This window comes from Malus sylvestris, chromosome 3 (assembly GCF_916048215.2).
Source record: "Malus sylvestris chromosome 3, drMalSylv7.2, whole genome shotgun sequence".
NCBI lineage: Eukaryota > Viridiplantae > Streptophyta > Magnoliopsida > Rosales > Rosaceae > Malus > Malus sylvestris.
This window is the reverse complement of record NC_062262.1, coordinates 1,333,326-1,353,414: the sequence shown is the minus strand read 5'-3', so window position 1 is coordinate 1,353,414 and position 20,089 is coordinate 1,333,326. Positions and strand designations below refer to the sequence as shown.

General features: G+C 38.8%; 3 protein-coding genes across 3 annotated transcripts in view; 1 reads left to right on the top strand and 2 right to left on the bottom strand.

The window, feature by feature from the left end:
• The window catches only part of LOC126616107 (uncharacterized), a 63,625-nt gene that overhangs the window by 30,638 nt on the left and 12,898 nt on the right, over positions 1-20,089 (bottom strand). The gene's annotated exons all lie outside the window — the stretch shown is intronic.
• LOC126616084 (receptor-like protein 2) lies at positions 4,521-7,654 on the top strand. Its single transcript, XM_050284084.1, has 2 exons — positions 4,521-6,769; positions 7,268-7,654. Exons 1-2 carry the CDS (start codon positions 4,557-4,559, stop codon positions 7,479-7,481), a joined length of 2,427 nt encoding a protein of 808 aa, XP_050140041.1. The 5' UTR covers positions 4,521-4,556; the 3' UTR covers positions 7,482-7,654.
• On the bottom strand, positions 7,772-12,755 carry LOC126616090 (uncharacterized). Its single transcript, XM_050284088.1, has 3 exons — positions 12,296-12,755; positions 11,438-12,209; positions 7,772-9,343 (listed from the first exon to the last, which is right to left on the bottom strand). The coding sequence occupies exons 1-3, from the start codon at positions 12,610-12,612 to the stop codon at positions 8,303-8,305; spliced, it is 2,130 nt and encodes a 709-aa protein (XP_050140045.1). The 5' UTR covers positions 12,613-12,755; the 3' UTR covers positions 7,772-8,302.

The window sequence follows — 20,089 nt, the reverse complement described above, 5'->3', positions numbered from 1 at the left end:
TTTAATTCAATTGATTACTGTGCTCCATTTGAGATTGCAAACATCAGAGCAGAACACGTTTTGTTCCAAGTGTGAATTATGGAAGTGCATTTGAGTCATAGTCAAAAGTGCTGAAGCCCAATCAACATGGTGTCAATCCTTATTGGTGTAGGTGTAGCTCCTCATGACTGAAAAAAGATGAGGTTCCAATTTCAAAATCAACTATGTCTTACTCTGTTTACGGAGGGTTTTGTTTTTGTTTGGACTTTAGACTTTGTTTATGGAGGGTTTTGTTTTTATTTGGACTTTAGACTTTTGAATTTCAAAATCAACTATCTATCACAAATTCTAATATTTTATTTCATTAATGAAGTTGTATTTTCAACAAAAAAACAAAAAAAAACCACAAAATTGAAATTAAGAGAAGGGTCCTGATTCGATTTGATACCACTCATCAAAAATTCAAAACCTAGTGTAAGTTGGGTTTTCGCGTCTTCTAGTTTGAATGGGTTGAAACTTGAAAGCCGGAGTTGTTGAACGAATCCCAACAAGAGCAGAAGCTGAAAATTGCAGAGCTTTAACTTTCGCAAGAAAAGGCTGTTCAGGAAATGGGTTGCAGTGGCACCTTAATCCTGCATATTGGCCACTGCTGGAAACATGAAAACAATCTGGAAATACGCAAAAGAAAATGGTTCACCTTTTTTTTATTTTTTATCAAACAATGAAGTTTAAATTGCAATTATCTTGTTAACGTACTCAGCGCCTCCATCGTAGCACGATATTGTACACAGCGCCTCCGCCGTAACACGATATTGTTACCCATCTTGGGATTGCTCTTGCGCGATCTCGCTTAACTTCGGAGTTCCTATGGAATCCGAAGTCAGTGAGCTCCCAAAAGGCCTCGTGCTATATGGAGGTGGGCATGTACATTTAAGACATAGAGGATCTACTCCCCTAGGCGATGTGGGATCTAACAATCCACCCCCCTTAGGGGCCTGACGTCCTTGTCGGCACACTTGCACCGAACGGCAAAGTGGCTCTGTTACCAAATTGTCACATTCCGACCTAGGCTCCACCACATCATGGGCCCCGCGCCTCCACCATAGCACGATATTGTCCGTTTTTTGCCCCGATCACGTCTTCATGGTTTTGTTTCTGAGAACTCACACGAGAACTTCCCAGTGGGTCACCCATCCTGGGATTGCTCTGGGATATAACAATCCACCCCCCTTAGGGACCCAACGTCCTCGTCGGCACACTTGCACCGAACGGCAGAATGGCTCTGATACCATTTTGTCATATCCCAGTCCCGACTCTGCCGTAGCACAATATTGTCTACTTTGGACCCTGACCATGGCCTCACGGTTTTGTTTCTGAGAACTCACATGAGAACTTCTCAATAGGTCACCCATCCTGGGATTGCTCTCGCACCATCTCACTTAACTTTGGAGTTCCTATGGAACCCGAAGCTAGTGAGCTCCCAAAAGGCCTCGTGCTATATAGAGGTGGGCATGTATATTTAAGGCATAGATGATCCACTCCCCTGAAGGATGTGGGATCTAACATACTCTTAACTTGAAAGATGTTCTTTCTTTTGAGATATTAATAATTAAGAGGTGAAGTCATACTAGTAATTTAAAAGGTTAAAAACATATTTAGCATTCAATACTTCTACAAGGGATAGAAAAAAGGAAAAAGGATCCTCGCCACATCCTTTTCCCAGGGATTCGAGGAATCTCGTAATTGTGTTCGTTTATTATATATTATGCAGTCATAAATTAATTAAAATTTAAAATTAAATATAAATAGTACATAACGGAAATTGACCACACGATTACAAAATTTTCCGAATTCTTAGGAAAATGATCCGACGAGGATCCTTTTACAGAAAAAAGGGCGAACGGAAAATTGGGGCAGAAAAATATATTAAATAGAAGATGGTGGGTCCAAATTAGAAAAAATGGATAGAAATAATGCAAAACGACAACATAAAAAAGCAGGGTGCAAAAGCACAACCCTTCTTCTTCATTTTGTCGATTCTGCAACTCAAGCTTTTCGGCGAATAAAACCCAGGGAATGGTGGCTCTTATATCTACTATGTTATCCTAATAATTCACTATAATTTATCCTATCAAGTCCTTCATAGAGCTTCGCTTAGGGTTTAGGGTGGTCCTCTGAGGTTCTTCATAAGCGTTTCTTCGATGTTCGGAGGTCCTGGGACCACCCCGGTCCCTATATAAATATGCCCCTGAACGTACGTAGCATGGCACATTCTGGAAGAAACATGTTGCTTTTACAATGTAACAATTTCTTCTGTTAAATTTTTTGGCAAACAAATGTCTTGGTTTACATTTGATGATGTCTCGAGGTATTGACGAAGTTGAGGTTACATCATGCAAGGTCACTTCTTTCATCAATATGAGACTTATTCTCAACACGTCTCCTCATGTATGACGAATTTTCAAGCCTAACAAGTGGACAACACAACGGGATGATGTAGAGCGCGTGTGACCGTTTGACTTCACATGTGAGACAACTTGCTCTGATATCATGAAGAAGTTGAGATTCTACCATAAAATCAAGTGGCAATACTGAGAGTAGCCCAACTTACTTATAAATAAAATCATACAAAGCCCCTCTTCCCATTAACATGAAATTTATTCACAATAGATACTACCGTTTTTCCTACACTGCATGAGTGTAACTGTAACATATTATAAAGCATCTTACCCAGCAAAAAAGATAAACAAAATGCTCCATTAGTTTACCTTGATCGTGACTTAAGTCAACCATTGAGTCCATTCTGATAACTGATAAGAGAAGAAAAATCAAACTTAGTAAGTGGCATGTGATGTCGGTGCAGTTTCAAGGCATTCTCCATTTTGATTATTATATATTTGTAATTTCAAAGTCTAGACAAAGAAAAAAATATAGTCGTGAAAAATTCACTAAATAGTATATTTATATTCTAATAGTATCTTTCTGTTTTTTTTTTTTTTTTTTGTGATTTTGAAGAATGTACCTATGTGTATATATACACACACACAATAGTATATTTATATTCTAATATTTTTAATCCCACAAATTATGATTTTTTTATTTAAAATCTCATTAATATAAACAACTATAAATTTCAATTTTTAATTTAAAAAATATAGTAACATACATAGAAATAAATTATCACATTAATTTCAGGAACTTCGATAAAAAAATTATCACATTAATTTCAGGGACTTCGATCAAAAATTGAAAACCAACAAGGTTTCAGTAAAAAAATATTCATAGTTTAAGATCTCATCCAAAGTCTCTATATTTAACCATACAACTATCCTATTTAGTTGAATTTCCTTAACTTGATTGCATCTAAAAATTGTCAAAGTGATTAAAGTGCTTCTACTTCATACTCAAAGCACTTTTAAAAGCACGAGCGAAAAGTCAGTGTAAACCTTCGGATTAGGATCATCTCCTGAGCTAAGAGTAAGGAACTACCTAAGCAAGCCTATTGGGCCGTTGAAATTTTATCAAACTGTTACAATTATTATAACTTTTAGAGGGACCTCCTATTTGTAACCGTTAGATAAAATTTCAACGATCTGATAAGCTTGCTCAGGAAGATTCTCACACCCTTAGCTCAGGAGATGATCCTGATCCGTAAACCTTCTATTACGTTGCTGCCAACCCATGATTAGACCCTCCATTGTTAGTGACGTCCCATATCACTCAAATCTCTATAAAGCAAAGACTGAGAAATTCAGACAATGAGCACAAGAATTCAAACCATTACCTAATTACATTCTTCCCTTTCTTAATTTAATCAACATGCAAAATTATTTAATTCCCTGTAAGTGGGACTCTTTGAAGTCTTTTGTTTGTTGTTTACTACTAAAGTCAAAATAAAACGAAACCAAATCTCTTCAAATCCATAGATTAACACATAAAAGAATCTTTACCTTGAAGATGGAAAGAGATCCTCTTCGGATCCTTTATTTTTAATCCACTAAATTAGGAAAAGTCATTTTAAAGTGGGCCCTTATTTGTAGCCGTTAGATCAAATTTCAATAGTCATGATCCTCTGATTTGGTAGATTAGGAGGGACCATTTGTAGTCGTTAGATCAAATTTCAATTGTCCAGATCCCCTGATTTGATAGATTAGGAGGAAATGATTCGAAGATGATCTCTTCCCTCGAGGATATTGAGAAATTGCAGACAAATATTATATATTGATCCATTGAAAAGCTTGCAAGTTGCAAGTTAACAATGTTCATATGTAACTGTCATGGCTTCCAAAAGATGTATATACTGCACAAAATGGTGCACATTTGACTTATGGCTCGTTTGAATGTGCTTTTAAAATGACTGAAAACGTTTTTAGAGAAAATATTTTTAGATTCCAAAAACACTTTAAGTGTTTTTCCAGAATTTACTTGCATTTTTACTAAGGATTGGTTCTAAAAATATTTTCACTAAAATCACTTTCAGTCATCTTAAAAACACATCCAAACGAACCACTGTATGTTTACGTCTATATGCGTATTATATATATATATAAACAAACCTGTGAGAATCTTAACCTAAGATGGATCATTCAATCTCTCATGGCTTCCTCTTCTTCCTCTTCTTCCTCATATTCAATTCCATTATATCTACGAATGATGCTTGCGATCCAAGCGAACGCAGCGCTCTCACCACCTTCTCTCGCTCTCTGTCTTCTCCTCCATTGAACTGGACTACTGATTCAGTTGATTGTTGCCAGTGGGAAGGCATCACTTGTAATCAGGACCTTTGGATCACGCGATTGCAGTTACCATCCAAAGGCCTCAATGGGGGTATTATTTCTCCCACATCACTTGGAAATCTCACCCATCTCACACACCTCAATCTCTCCCACAACTCACTTTATGGTTCACTCGAAGCCAGATTCTTCTTGTCCTTGAATCGCCTTGAGATCCTCGATTTGAGCTATAACCTTCTCTCTGGAGAGCTCTCACTTTCTCAGCTTCCAAGTAATGTACAGATTGTTGATTTGTCCAGCAATCACTTCCATGGAGAAATTCCGTCCTTATTCTTCGGACATGCTTCGAATATGACTAGTTTCAACGTCACGAACAACAGCTTCTCGGGGTCCATCCCGTCCTCCATTTGTCTTCATTTGTCTCCCTCAATTAGACTATTCGATTTCTCCCTCAATGGATTCAGTGGCAATATTTCTCGCGGACTAGGTGCGTGTTCCAAACTACAGGTGTTTCGAGCTGGTTACAACAACCTCTCGGGACTACTTCCAGATGACATCTACAATGCTACCACACTTCAAGAAATTGCGTTGCCTCGCAATTCGCTACAAGGTGCCATAAGCAAAAGAATTGTCAACCTCACCAACCTTGCATTCCTTGACCTCCAGTCCAACGGATTGAGCGGTTTTCTCCCTGTAAACATTGGTAAGCTGTCCAAATTACAACACATGTTCCTTCAATTTAACAGTCTAAAAGGCTCTCTGCCCCCATCCTTGATGAACTGCACAAACCTTATCAAACTGAATCTCGGAATCAACCTTTTTGAAGGAAACATCTCCACCCTTAATTTCTCCAATCTTACTAAACTAACAATACTTGATCTTGGCCATAACAACTTCACCGGTTTCTTGCCAACAACCCTTTACTCATGCAAGTCCCTGAAAGCAATTCGAGTGAGCAAAAACAATCTAGAGGGACAGATACAACCCGAGATTCTTTCACTGAAATCCTTGTCCTTCCTCTCCCTCAGCTACAGCCGATTGACAAACATCACGGGGGCAATGAGGATACTAATGCGATGCAAAAGTCTCAAGGTACTCATCCTTTCGACAACTTTTTATGGAGAGAAAATTCCAAGTGATGAAGCAATGGCTAATTTCGACGGGTTCCAAAATCTTCAAATGCTAGATTTGAGTAACTGTCAGCTCAACGGCGAAATACCTCAATGGTTATCGAAGCTCAAGAAGCTAGGGATCTTGATTCTGAATTTTAACAGAATCACTGGGTCGATTCCTAGTTGGCTGGGGGCTCTTCCAAGGCTCTTTGTTTTAGGATTGGGAGCCAATCGAATTTCGGGTGAATTTCCAAGGGAACTCTGTACACTTCCCATGTTGTTATCCGAAGGAACTTCTCCTCAAGCAGACGATGATGTTCTCGAACTGCCTATCTACACCTCAACCAACAGAACATTTATGCAGTACAAGTTGTCTTACTTTCCTCGCGTGATCGACTTGAAGAACAACAGCATTAGTGGGAGAATTCCCATTGAGATAGGCCAGCTGCAGCTGATACAAAAGCTGGATCTCAACATGAACAACTTTTTGGGCGAAATCCCAGAGCAAATATCCAACCTCAAGAACTTGGAGGAATTAGACCTTTCCATGAACCATTTTTCCGGAAAGATCCCACTGTCATTGGCAAGCCTTAGTTTCTTGAATTCTTTCAATGTCTCGTACAATAATCTTGAAGGATCAATACCGACCGGCACGCAGCTACAAAGCTTCAACGCCTCTGCATTCGAAGGGAACCCAAAACTTTGCGGCCCCCCACTTCCGAAGTGCTTGTCAAGTAATGGGAATGATGGAGAGAATAAGAAAAGCCAGGATTTGGACGACGAAAGTCTATGGATTGGGTTATCCGTTGTGCTCGGTTTCGTTGTAGGGTTCTTGGGATTCTGCTGCCCTTTGCTTCTCAAGAGGACATGGAGATATGCATATTTCCAATTCCTGGACGATGTTCAGTTTAAGCTCTATCTGGTGCAGATAAAGGTTAGGCGAAGGTAAGAGTGTTATACACTTTTTTTAATTTATTTATCAAGTTTTTTTTATTGAAGTAAATCGTGTGAGATTCTGACATGTAACCGGGAGTATATTTTCGTCTTTGTCTCTCACCATTCATGTGATGAGTGAGACAGAGACTAAAATAGCTCTGATTACATTCAAAAATTTTTACTTCGATGACGTATGTCTGACGAGATTCTTACACGTAACTAAGAATATATTTACGTCTATGCATTCAACTACTAAACTCACATAAATATCATAAGTGAGATAAATACGAAATAGATCCCTAGTTATACCCAAATTTTTCTTGACAAGATTCTGATATGTAAATGGGGATATAATCTTGTCTTTGTATCTCATTATTCAAACGATGAGTGACAAATAGAGATAGAAAATATCCTCATTTACACCTGAATTTTTCTCATTTTATCTTTTTTTTTTATGATGCTTAATTACTTATTTCACCCTTGTTCCACTTGATTAATTAAACATAGGATGAAGGTTAACAAGCAACCCCAAGACCAAGTCCAAGTCTCAAACCAAAAGGGAGAAGTTGAAAGCAGCAGCCATTCCCACGCTGAGGGTGACAGTAAAAACTGCACAGAAGATGCAAGCCCCAGTAACTCTTTCATGGTCCCTCACAAACAAGACTGCTCTACCTCCGTCTTCAATGATCCAATCCAAGAAGAAATACAAAGTATCAGTTGAGCAGCTCTTTTATTTTATCTTTTATTTACGGTTAGGGATGTCCTTCTTTTGATACGAGTGAATTAGAGCGAGAAAATCGAACACAAAATTTCAGATGTACACTATCAGACCAAAAATAAAGTTGTAGAACAAAAATTTTAAAATCTTTTTAATGTAATAGTTTTTTTTTTTTTTTTTGTCAAACTATCAATCATCATCTAAAAACATGTCTCATAATTTTCATTTAAAAGTCTAACAACATAATTTGTCAGACGGGTTTACACTAAACTAAAAGTAGTATAAGTCACACGTTTAACCCAAGAAAAAGGGTTCCATAACTTATCAGACCATCGAGGAAGAAAATTGTTAATATTATATGAATTGACTAATCTCCTAGTTTTCATAGGAGTAATAATTTCCTCCTGGCCCCTAGGGTAACGTTTTCTCTTGCCTTGGCGAGCAGGGAAGCGTTCACTTCCGACTAGATCCACGAACAATTGTGCATTCACTGTTGGGCCACCCATTACGCTTCCTCTTTCCAATACTATTATTTTGTATTATCTTTAACTTCTTCCTTTGTTTTCGGGGGTTTTGGGCCCAGCTTCTTTCCTATTGCAGTAAAAAAGCCCAGCTTCTTGCCAAAACATTCTACAAGTTCACAACAAATCTCTCTCTCTCTCTCTCTCTCTCTCTCTCGTAATTCTTTTTTACCTCTTGGGCAAAAAGGTAAAAAAAAAAAAAAAAAAAGACTGTAAAAACCTAGCATAGCAACAAAGCAAGACCAGAAATTAACCCAAACCACCACACCAAAAATAATTTACAGCTTACAGCAATGTTCACATTCACCTCCTTGTACGCTTTCTCGGCCTCCCTGCACTCCCCACCTGACCCGCCTCCCCGTTGTCTCTCCCTCTCTTCCCGCTACCCGCCCCAGCCGCCGAAGTTTCCGGCCTCTTCGGTGGCCTCCCAACCCCTCTTCTTCCCCTCCCATTGCTCTCCTGACTCCTTCTTCCCCCTCCCCTCCCTCCTCCGCTTTCCGTTGAACTCCGCGTCACCCTCTCCTTCCTCTCAACCTCCGGCTTCCTCCTTACCCTCGTCGGCTTCTTCTTCTTCTTCTTCTCGTCCTCGCTCTCCTCGCTATCCTCCTCGGTACCATCCGAATTCTCCTTCTTCACTTCAGTACTCGAGGTCTGCTTCATTCGCTTCAAGAACCTCGCCGCGCCTTGCTTCTTCCTTCCGTTTTCTTTCTTCTCCTTCTCCGCTTTCAACGCGTCCAAACCGTCATGTGAACTGAGTTCATTGACACCATACTCGTGCGGCTTGGTCGGCTTCCCTGCATTCCTGCCCCTCGTGCTCGTGCCTCTCCACCCGCCTCTTTCTTGCGTCCTCCGTCTCCTAACCCCCTTGTCCTCAACCTTCACAAATGCAGCACCATCCGCCTTCTTCACATTCGCCGCCTTCGCTTTCTCTTCGATCTTATCTCCCTTCCGATTCTTCGCATCAGAGAGTGCATTGACAGAACCAAGTTTTCCACACACAACAATGGAAGACTTGGTGGGTTTCTCAGAGCCATGGGACTCGATCTTCGGAGCTTTGGTTTCGATCTTGGGCACGTTCGATTTTTCGGTTTCGGTTTCGGTTGCGGATTGTGGTTTCGGGAGCTGGTCGTTCATTTCCTTTAGCACAATGGAGCGGAGCTCTTGAGCTGCGTTGTGCTCTAGTGAGTTCTTGCGGAAGAAGACGACGGCGTTGTTGAAAAGGAGGAGGAGGTCACGGAAGAACAAGCGGATGCAATCCTCTGTGTACACACCTTTGTTAAGCTTGGATTGAATCATATGTAGGTCCATGTGTTGCCGAATCAAACTTTTGTACCTTTCTGATTCCTGCACAAAAAATTTTAGGCTTTTGTTATTAATATTTAGCACTCATAACTTTTTTACTAGAAACCAAAAAAACATCACAAATGCTAGAAATTATTTTTGCGGACCAAATCACTGTTTAAGATGATTTTAAACTGCGAGATATATTTAGTAACTAAAAGCATAAATTTGAAAATTTAATCTCATTTAACGGTCATATAATGATAACAAGCATCATCAAGTGGTGAGCAAAAATAAGTCTTAAATTATTACTTTATATTAATAATAAAGAAAGGGGTGTGCTATCCACACATCCTTTGATAATTTATGTCCGTTGATCTTCTTCAATTCATCTGATCCAACGGCCGAAAATTAAAAATGTGTGTGAGAAATAAAATAGGATGTGTGAATATCACACCCCTAAAGAAAATATGGTAATGCACTGTGTAACGTCTAACCTACCTACTCTTACTACATGGATTGCACATTTTGCTTTTTACGTAACCTCCATCTTCTATTGTATTCACATACATAACATGAATGTGCTACACTTATTATTTATTTGAACCACTTTTTTATAGAGGTAAAGCTCACCAACCCATGCGAGTCTCATCTTTACTAGAAAGTTTGTATAAATAATATTACAAATAGATGGTAAGAATAGTATTTTTTGTATAAGTTATATACGAGTGAAGTAGATTGATGCTTCCCTAACAACTACATTTATGTCCTAAATGTTTATGAAAGAGACAAATTAGAGCACTTTCTAAAATAAAAGACCACCATTTAGTCCTTTGCATGGCACGAGTAATGTCATACGAAGTTTTGTATTAACAATACAAAAACATTTATTATTAACACAGAATATTATTGTAGCAGTGAATTTATTCCAGACAAGTTGTTCTAGTCCTAAACTCCAAGCGAAAGATCATGGGCTTGCTACTTACTACTACCAATAAACGTAATGAAAAATATAAAATAAATGTAATGGAAAAATATAAATAACTTCGGAAATTGAGATATAAAAAAAAAGAGCAATTTAAAAAAAAATAGCTAATAAACAAGCTCAAAAAACTAACACGTCCAATAAGTGTCCAACACCCCCTGCCACACGCCCTCATTATTGGTACTTCGTAACGCTTCCTTTGGGTTGGACTATTGGATGGATTTAATAATCTCTTAAAGCTGGGTTTGGTCAATTGATCGGCTTATAATCTCCTAAACATTCAAGTTTGATTTTTTTTTTTTTATAAAATTAAGGCTATGATATAACAGTACATATCACTTGGCAATACAAATTTTATGTAAGATCTAAAACCGTCATGAAAATTTATTAAACTTTTATATACATGATATAGCCGTTGAGTTTTCAAACTACTTAGAGGTATGTATCATTAATAAAATAGAGTAGCTTAGACTATACTTGTCAAAAAATAATAATAATCATCTTCTACATCCTAACTTTAGAGAAATTTTCTATGCTGAAATGCCCGATTCTAAATGTGGTTAGAAATTTTTTTTGTCAAGTATCCACCACTAATATTAAAACACTTAATATATTTAACCGTATTCTCGTCACATTGAAAATTTTATCACAATTTTAAACAGCGTACAGTACCCCACCACCTAAGGCGTATGGTTGTAACCCAACCCTTCATCAGAACCTTGACCATAGTTTTTTTTTTTTTTTCTTGGGTAAAAAAAAATCTTGACCAAGTTTTTGTCCTATCCGTAACTCTCATGCACTGCAAGCTAGGTAACATCCTCTCACCAAGCACAGCGTAAGCGTACCATCCCAAACTGCCTCGATCTTACTCATTAAAGTACCAAATAACCCCTATTTTATTCTTCATATGACCAAAACACCCTCGACATCGTGATTTGTCACGTTCTAATTGGCCCACAGCCAAACATCTAAATCTAATCTCAGACCTCACCACCTTCGTCCATGAGCTATGACCTCTTTTTATTTTTCCCAATCCCATTATTCAAGTCTTAATTATTTTCCGGATTTTATAAATTCTTTTTGGATAATTTATTTAATTTAGATTTTTCACTTTTAAGATTAAAAATTAAAATTATATACGTTAAAATTTGTTTAGGGATATTTGTCAATACCTGGCTCCGAAGCCGCCGCTCGAATACGGAGCCGAGCCGATGAGACCGGATGATCTTGAGGACCTTGATCAACGGCTCAGATTTAACCAGCTTGAGCTGCTTAACCCCTTTGCTGGTGGCGGGAGATACTTCGTCACCCTCGGCCTCTTCGCCGCTGCTGCTCCTACTCCTACTCCTACTCCCTCCTCCTCCTCCCTCTCCTCCGCCGCCAAGACGTCGTTTTCTCTTCGACAAGCTCGCCGAGCTCTGCACGTCGCTGTTCTGCTGCCTCGACGCCACCGCACCACCACGACGACCTCTTTTTGCCCCCAGCTTCGACTCGCCACCCGATTCCCACAACTCGCTCGAGTCGTCGAGTTGACTCGCCTTCGCCGTATCATCGCCGTTTTTGTTGTTTTGATTGTCTTCGTCGTCATCGTCTGCTACTTTGCCGTTAACAGAGCAATCGCGATCCGGTTCGGACCGGATTTTAGCCCGCATCGGATCTGGTTCGTTTCGTTCCGGCCCGGGCTCCTCCTCTTTCCCCTCCGCCTGCTTCTCCGCCGCGCCTCTTTGGCTCGTCGAATTGGACTCGTTGAAGGATCGATTCTCACGCTCGTCGGAATTGAAGTCCGAGCCGGAGTTCATTTTTCCGGCGAGATTCTCCGGCGAACCATCCCGTTGATCCTCTCCCCCGCGCTTGAGATCTTTGCTCGGACGGGTGGCCTCGGCGTCCTCCTTCAAGCTGCGCTCCCTCTCCTCCTCCAACCTCTTCACCTTCAACTCCAACGACCTGTAAAAAACCAGAGTCTCAGATCTAAGACCATTAAAACGACGACGCCTCACACTCAGATCTCTCGCAAGGGCAGCGAAATTTACACGATCGAAACGTCGCGACGGCGGACCTCGCGTCGGAGCTCCTCGACCCTCACCCTTCGCAGCTCGTCAACCATCGCGCCCAGGCTCCTGGACGAATCGTCGTCGTCTCCCAATACGAACCGCCGCTTGATGTCCTCGAACTTGTCCCTACAGTTCAGAGCAGTGAGGAGCGCCGTCGCTTTGGCGGAGCAGCGGCCCCCGACTTCCAAGGCGACGGAGTCCCAACTCTGGGTGCCGTGGCGGTTCACGGCGCAAACGAGCAAGAGCTCCTCTAACGTCCCCCATAGTTGCGTTCTCGTTCCGTGTTCCCCAGCCATGTTCCTCTCATTTCATCATTTTTTCTGTTTTTTTTTTTTTTTTTAAATTAGGGTTTTTGGTTTTATACCAATCGAAATCTCCGAATTCTTCCTTTGACAGTGGATGATAGACGATAGATGATGATGAATGCACAGGTTTATTACGTTTGTTCGTTCGCTTTTATATTTTCAACCAAGTGAAAAAAAAAATTCAAAAAATTGTAGCAGCAGTCCTTAAATTTTGGCTTAATTGGAGTTTTGGTCACGTAAGTATTAATGTCTGAACTTGTTATAATGTAGAACAATAATTTTTTTTGCTAATTTTTTTATAACTTGCAACCAAAATAAAAGTCTTAAAGGAGCAAAAATGGATGGACGTTATAACAGAATTAATCAAAATGACCATTGATCGCATTATTACAAGTTCATAGTCTACTGTTCACACATTTTAACTTAAAAGACCAAAGTTCCAATTAAGCTAAAATTCAAAAACCATAGCTCTAATTATTATTTAAGGGGTCGCTTTGTGTTTGGTAACACAACGACACACCAAAAATATAAAATAATGTTATTCACACAATTATTTTTCCCACACACTCTTGTGATATTTTAGTCATTAATTTTCTTCAATTCATTCGATATAATGACCAAAAATTAAAAATAACGTGTCTAAAGTAAAAATGAGCGTGTGAATAACACTATTTAAATCATATATTTGGTTTTGTGAGAGGCTTTGTAAAGCTCGCACAGTTTATCTGTGTGGCTCCACCAGCTTGGGCCTAGACTTGCACGAATGTTTTGGGTTCTCATTTTATCTGTAATTCCAATCTTACGCGGTTACGCCTTACACAAATCTTTCAAGTCACAGTTACGGTGTTGGTGAAATTTGTACTACCCAAAGGATGCAAAAATTCCTTCTATTTTTCTTTCGGATTAACACCAACCTTTCTTGGCAACATGAGTTCCATGATCATGTTTAGTTTTGTGTATTGAAAAGGCGTGTAATTGGCTACGAATATACTATTTTGGAGCAGTGATCGAAAACGACAAATCGTGATGATTTTAAAATAATGATTATGAACGACAAAATCTTAAAGATTATGGAATAAATTCAAGATTTGGAAGTAGTGGATGCCAAATGTAGCCTAGAACAAGATTCTAACTAGGTTTACGAAGGAACTTCTATATAAATGAAGTTTAAGTTAGCCAGTAAATTGTAGCAATGGTCCCTGAACTTTACTCAAATTGGAGCAATGGTCCCTCAACTAAAAATTCATTACCATTGGTCCCTCAACTTATCAAAATGTGTAGCTATAGTCCTTTTCATTAATTTCTTCAAAATTTTGTCAAAATATGTTATGTTGGAATAACCATTTATTTAATTAGGGTCCCTCAACTCATCAAAGTGTGTAATTATGGTCATTTTTGTCAACTACGTAAAAAAATTTGTCAAAACGAATTATGTTTGAAGGACCATAGCTACAATTGGGATAAAGTTAAGGGACCGTTTCTCCAGTTGAATTAAAATTGAGGGACCAAAGGTAATGGATTTTTAGTTGAGGGACCATAGCTGCACGTTTTAATGAGTTGAAGGACCAATGGTAATGGATTTTTAGTTGAAGGACCATTGCTCCAATTTGAGTAAAGTTCAGAAACCATAGCTACAATTTACTCTAAGTTAGCAATAATTGATAGGTGTCGTTTGGCCCTTTTGTAGTTGCGTTGAGGTTGAATTATGAAATTAATCGTCTTTAGATAAATTTATAAATAAAATTAAGCATGAATTTTTATAATTTAATTGCTTAAAAATATACCAGTAATACATGTAAGTTTCTATTTTAGTATTACAAATGAAGAAATATATGACAAACAATGATGGTACAATAGTATTCAATTACAAATTAAGGGTAGTTTAGTAATTAAAATTTAGTAAACTAGTATTAATTTATGATAAGGGTATTATAGTAATTAAACTGTAATCTTATCCACTCACATGCTCTTTATTATACCCTGTATTACATTATGCATGGTTGACAGGTATTAAAGTTTTCCTTATGCATGGTTGACATCCAAAATTTTCTAATGATTTGTTGTACATAGTTTACTTGAAATTTATTACATATTACTGAATTGAGCGGTTTCAAATCCACAATAGTTTATCTACCATAATTAGATATTTCTTTAAAGAGAGAAAAAGTAGGAGTATGATTCTCTCCCCTCCTATTCCTATCTCATCCTCTTCCTTCTCTTCCTCTCACACATTGTTTTTTGTCTTTTGTCTATATAAAAAAATATCAATTTAAGTGTTGACGTGGTTTAATCGTAATTGTTCAGGTAGGAAAGAAGGGAAAAGGAGAGAGATTAAAAGGGGAAATAATGTGAAATCTCGTTCCTGAATTTTACTATTATAAACTACGTATTTGTATTAACAAGATTTTATATTATTTTCGAGGATTTATATTAAATTTTATTAAATTTTAAATGAGGAAAAGAGAGGATTTTAATTTTCTTGTGGTGGGTTTTGGGGAAGGCACTCTCTCACTTCTTCCCGTCTCTTCCATTCATTTATGGAATTCTCCATAACTCTCTCACTCTACCCCTCTCTTCCCTTCCTCATACGACACACACACGACCGACCGGTGTACAGAACTCTCTCACTCCATCCCTCTCTTCCCTTCCTCATACGACACACACACGACCGACCGGCGTAAAAGCCACGTTATCCGGCCAACCCTGATCATCAAACCATCATCACCGTAGTCCCTATCTCGCCACGAACTCCCCCTACTCCCTGTTCTTGGAAAAATAAAAATCAAACTCAGAGATAACGAATGGAGGAGCTTCCAGAATCATCAAACCTACTTTTGGATGGTTTCAAATGTGTGGTGCTGAAATTACGAGAGATAATGTTATCAGAGGATGCAACCTGGTACAGGTCAAGGTGAAGGGGATGAGGATGAAGATGTTGACAAGAATGATACAGAAAAGCACAATGGAGAACGGAGCAAAGTTCTAGCCGAAAGGGATGAGGATGCAACCTAGTACGGGTCTGTGGTCTTTGGCTGAAAGGAAGATTTAAGCATGGAAGTGTCTTGAAATTGTAATTTGAATTAAAAGAGTATGGTGCTATATTGCGGAAACTTCTGTTTTACAGATAAAAATTATGTTTCAAGTAGCCTATTTTGGCTCTCGATTTCCAGGTCCTTATGAGTTCGTTTTTATCCAAAATTATGTGTATTGAAACTAGACATGTCCATGATCAAAACCCATCTGATTTCACTTAATTCCGTTGAGTTTTGGTTGACCAAAACTATGTTCAAAGTTGAGCCACAAAGCTGCCAGACAACATCAAGTTCTCAATTTTTAGTTTTGGGACTCCATTTTATAGTTGGCATAACTTTCAATTTAGGGCTCCGTTCTCTACCACTATTATATGATTTTAAAGTACACAAAACAAGCCTCCAAAAACCATTTAAGATGGTACCATTTGGTTCGGGTTTGAGCGTTCATTATGAGATTAAACTTGGTTGATCAAAGCAGTTATATGCAACTTTTGTATAGAAAAAGAGTGATATTTCTACATTATGCAATTCTTATCCGAGTTTTTCTTTAAATTACTTTGCTTTATACTAGTGTTGTTATTTGAAGTATTAAGTTGTACTAAAATAATGCCTATGTTACACAAGTTAATCATCTGTAATTACTGACTTCCATGCTTGCTAATATGCGTTTACTTGTGTTTGTTTTCATTTGTTCATGCTTTTGTAAATTGGTTTAGATTTGGGTGTTGTGCTAGAAAGTTTGGATGACTTGTGTTGATAAAGGTAGTCGAACACGAGGTAGGAGGTTCTAGGGAAATCCCTTTATTAGTATTATTCTTTATTATTTGTATTATTATGGGATCTAAATATTGTTTGATAATTATTTGGATATGATTGCCAACGGAATGTCTATATGAACTTAGCATTACTACCTAGCATGAGATAGAGTTGAAAGTCAGGGATTTGGATCCTCTCCTGAGCCCAAGGTGAGGATCCTCTCCTGAGCCCAAGGTGAGGATCCTCTTGACCAAGAAGTGTGGGCCATTGGATGAAAATCCAACGGCTATAATTATTATAATTTTAAAAGGACCCCTTGTTTGTAGTCGTTAGATTTTCATTCAACGGTCCACACTCCTTGGTCAGGAGGATCCTCACCTTGGGCTTAGGAGAGGATCCAAATTCGAAAGTCAGAAGATGAGTCAAGTACTTTATTAGATTTTTAGTAGAAATAGTAATTAAGGGAATTCCTTGTGTTGTGCTTCCTAATTAGATTTTTTTTTTTATTCCTAAGCTCTTAGCCATGTTTTTAGAGAAAATGACAAATTGATATTGTACAAATTATAGTTAAAAGACGATTGCCGTAATGTATTCTAAGAAAAAGTTATCATATGAAAATTGGTTGTTTTAGATGCGATAAGAATAAGGGAATGAAGTGTCATTTTTTTTAAAGCAACGGTAGTAGATTTCAGTCATCAAAAGGATCAAGCTACACAGCAGGCAAACAAAAGTTGCCATAGTCAATTACAATCAGAAACTAGCGAATTCGAAATGAAATTAGGTGGCTCCTCAAACCGGGAACATGAGGTAGTATCCATATGAATACCATGGCGAGCTAGACGGTGCGCAGTTCTTTTAGCTTGGCGACGAGTATGGGCAACCAAAACTCCAGTGATCCTGAGCAACAATGCCTTCGAGTCCTCCACAATATGCCCTACTGCAAACATATTAGGAGAATTCCCATGCAACGCTTTCACAATCTTGATTGAATCGCACTCGATAATCAAATAATGAAAACCTCTTTCCATCGCCAAGGCCACACCTTTTCTAGCAACCATAGCGTCCATTTGTAGTGGGGAATAACGAAATCAAAACGTTTCACCCGAGTTGCCACAAAAGCCTTCCTGAACTTAACGAATTACAACACCCAAACCACCCAACTTTCTTTTCTCCAAGCACCGTCAACATTAACCTTTACAAAACGTGGATGAGGTTTCACCCACCTAGCTAACTGGAGGATTTATCTCCACCCTTGATTGTGAAACATTGGTTACAGGGGTTAAAAGCCCCCGCCAGGTAAGCATATAAGTGAGAATATTCTTATTTTTTGTTGGCATATCTTAAAAGTTGTTGTTTTGGACTTAAAAAATTACTCGAGTTAACGTAACTTTACATTGGAATGTCAATGTTTATTTGACCCATAATATATCAACTCATATAAAACCGATTTTCAGAAGTCCAAAGTCATGTATTAATTGGCTCTAAGATGTCTTAATTTCCCTCATATTCTTGGTTTAGAATTTTATCTTTAGATAATACCCTGTATCATATAAGTTTGGAGACTCTGTAAAACTCCTCACTCCACCACCATGGTTGTAGTACATTACATAAATCTCTTAAATCGTAGATCGTGTGTTAGTGAAATTTACATATAAAAATTTCATTTTTGGTATTAAATCTGCGCCAAGTTTCATTCTAGGCAACATAAGTTTCATGAACATGTACGTATATTGGAAGGGCAATGCGAGTGAATACAAAGATTCATCATATGAATCAATAATCTTATGTTGGAATAATTATTGAACTTAATCTTATATACTCACTCAATTTTCATTTTTATTAAAAACTACATTATGCGTGGTCTTTTCGACTTTCGGAAGGATGAAATGTCATAATTAAGCCATTAGCTGGTCCTCTTTTTAAAAAGAAAAAAAAACATATATTAATGTTTTAAATAAACGAAAATATGAGAAAACTTGAGCTATAGTTTGAAGTGGAATGAGATCAACTTATCGCTCTATTTGTATTCTTGACTTGTGTGTGTGTCACACAAGGAAAATGAATACACAAGGTGAGAAGTGAGAGAAAATTGTATAATTAACTTATGCTTTGATGATTTTGTGTGTTTTTGGTCGTACATTGCATGTTCTTTATATAGAGTTTTTAACATGCAAAGTCTACAATAAAAGTTAATGTATGTTAAAACATGTGTCTTACAACATTAATAAAATTAGACAATATGTGTATACTACTTTTTTTGTCATTTTTATATTTCATATGTAGTCAAATTACATGGATATTCACACTACTTTTACAACAATTATAGTTTTGTAATGCTTTATTGTATACTGTTTAGGCCCAAAATAGCAGTTTGGGCCGAGGGAGGTATTACTTTCGGCCCGGGAAGACTACGGCGAGAAAGTCATGGGGGCTTCAGCTCATGGGCTTCTAGGCCTAGATCGGTTAAATCAGAGTGCAAGTCGAGTCCTAATACAATAGGGACCCTCGACGAGATCAGTAAAACTAGAAGGCGAATCCGGCTCAGTTAAGGACTAGATTCGTAGTCCTAGCAGAGGTAGGACTGATTGAGGTAACGTTAATCCGGAGAAGGAAACCTAGTTCGAATAGGATTAGAATTCGGGCTCGGTGTTCTGCTTCTATAAATACAAGACATTCAGCAATGGAAAAGGCCTCACAAAAATCAATACAAAATTGCCCTGCGCAAACTCTCACAACTTGAGATCTTTTTCTTTTCCTTTTTCGCTGACACATCTTCCGTTGGCATCAACAGCACTGTGGAAGCAACCGGTGATATCTTAAGTCGGCATAGATAGCTCTGTCACCGTAGAGTCGGTCGGTCTCGCAGTATCTTCCGTTGGCATCAACAGCACTGCGGCGAGAACGGTCGATTGCCTATCCAAGTCTCGGTCGAGAAGGGTTTTCGAATCCTTGTTGGTCGAGGTCATCTCATTAGCCTTCTCGGCGAGGTGAGGTGTTACAGTTATTACATTCGGCACATTGTAAGCCGAATTCGGTTCGTGAACTTTGTAAGAAATAGCAGCCTTGTCTTCAGGCTCGAGAACCCAAGAGGCCGAGACGCGTTCCTTTCTCGGCCGCAATCGCAAGACGCAGAAGTCAGTAGCGCGACCCAACGCAGCATCATCAAATTTACTCCTCGGCCGAGCCTCGGCCGACGAGTTGGCACGCCCCGCAATCACCGAAGGACGTAGTTAGCTTAGAATATATTCGGCCTGCGCGCCACGTAGGCTTTGTAATTTCTAGGGTCAACATTTTGGCACGCCCAGTGGGACCCAGTGCTAAACTACGAAGTTCATGCCAATTGAAACACGATCGGTAAAAAAAAAAACAGCTATGGGAAAGTCGACAGCCGATTTACCGAGTCAGAGCATAGGACAGAGTGTGCCACAGGCGCAGAATCCCCTTAGCGTTGGTACACCTGAGTCCACGAGCGCGACTCGCCGAGAGAGAGAACTTAATCTCGGCGGTCAACTCCGTGGTTTAGAGATCCCAAACAGAAACACATGCGTTCTCAATGAAGGGATAATAGAGGAATGTGATGAGGATGGTGGTGAAGGAACAGACCCACCAACGAGGTCGTTCCTCCGAAAGCGACTGGACGAGCAGTCTCGGTCAGTCGAGCAGACGTTCAGTCGAGGCAT

Excerpts from the sequence above, each read along its gene's own strand:
- LOC126616090 (XM_050284088.1), bottom strand. The coding sequence starts at position 12,612 with ATGGCTGGGGAACACGGAACGAGAACGCAACTATGGGGGACGTTAGAG. Across the intron at positions 12,210-12,295 it reads CGTCGCGACGTTTCGATCGT|GTCGTTGGAGTTGAAGGTGA; the intron begins GTAAATTTCGCT and ends GGTTTTTTACAG. Across the intron at positions 9,344-11,437 it reads AGCGGCGGCTTCGGAGCCAG|GAATCAGAAAGGTACAAAAG; the intron begins GTATTGACAAAT and ends TTTTTTGTGCAG.
- LOC126616084 (XM_050284084.1), top strand. The coding sequence starts at position 4,557 with ATGGATCATTCAATCTCTCATGGCTTCCTCTTCTTCCTCTTCTTCCTC. Across the intron at positions 6,770-7,267 it reads CAGATAAAGGTTAGGCGAAG|GATGAAGGTTAACAAGCAAC; the intron begins GTAAGAGTGTTA and ends AATTAAACATAG.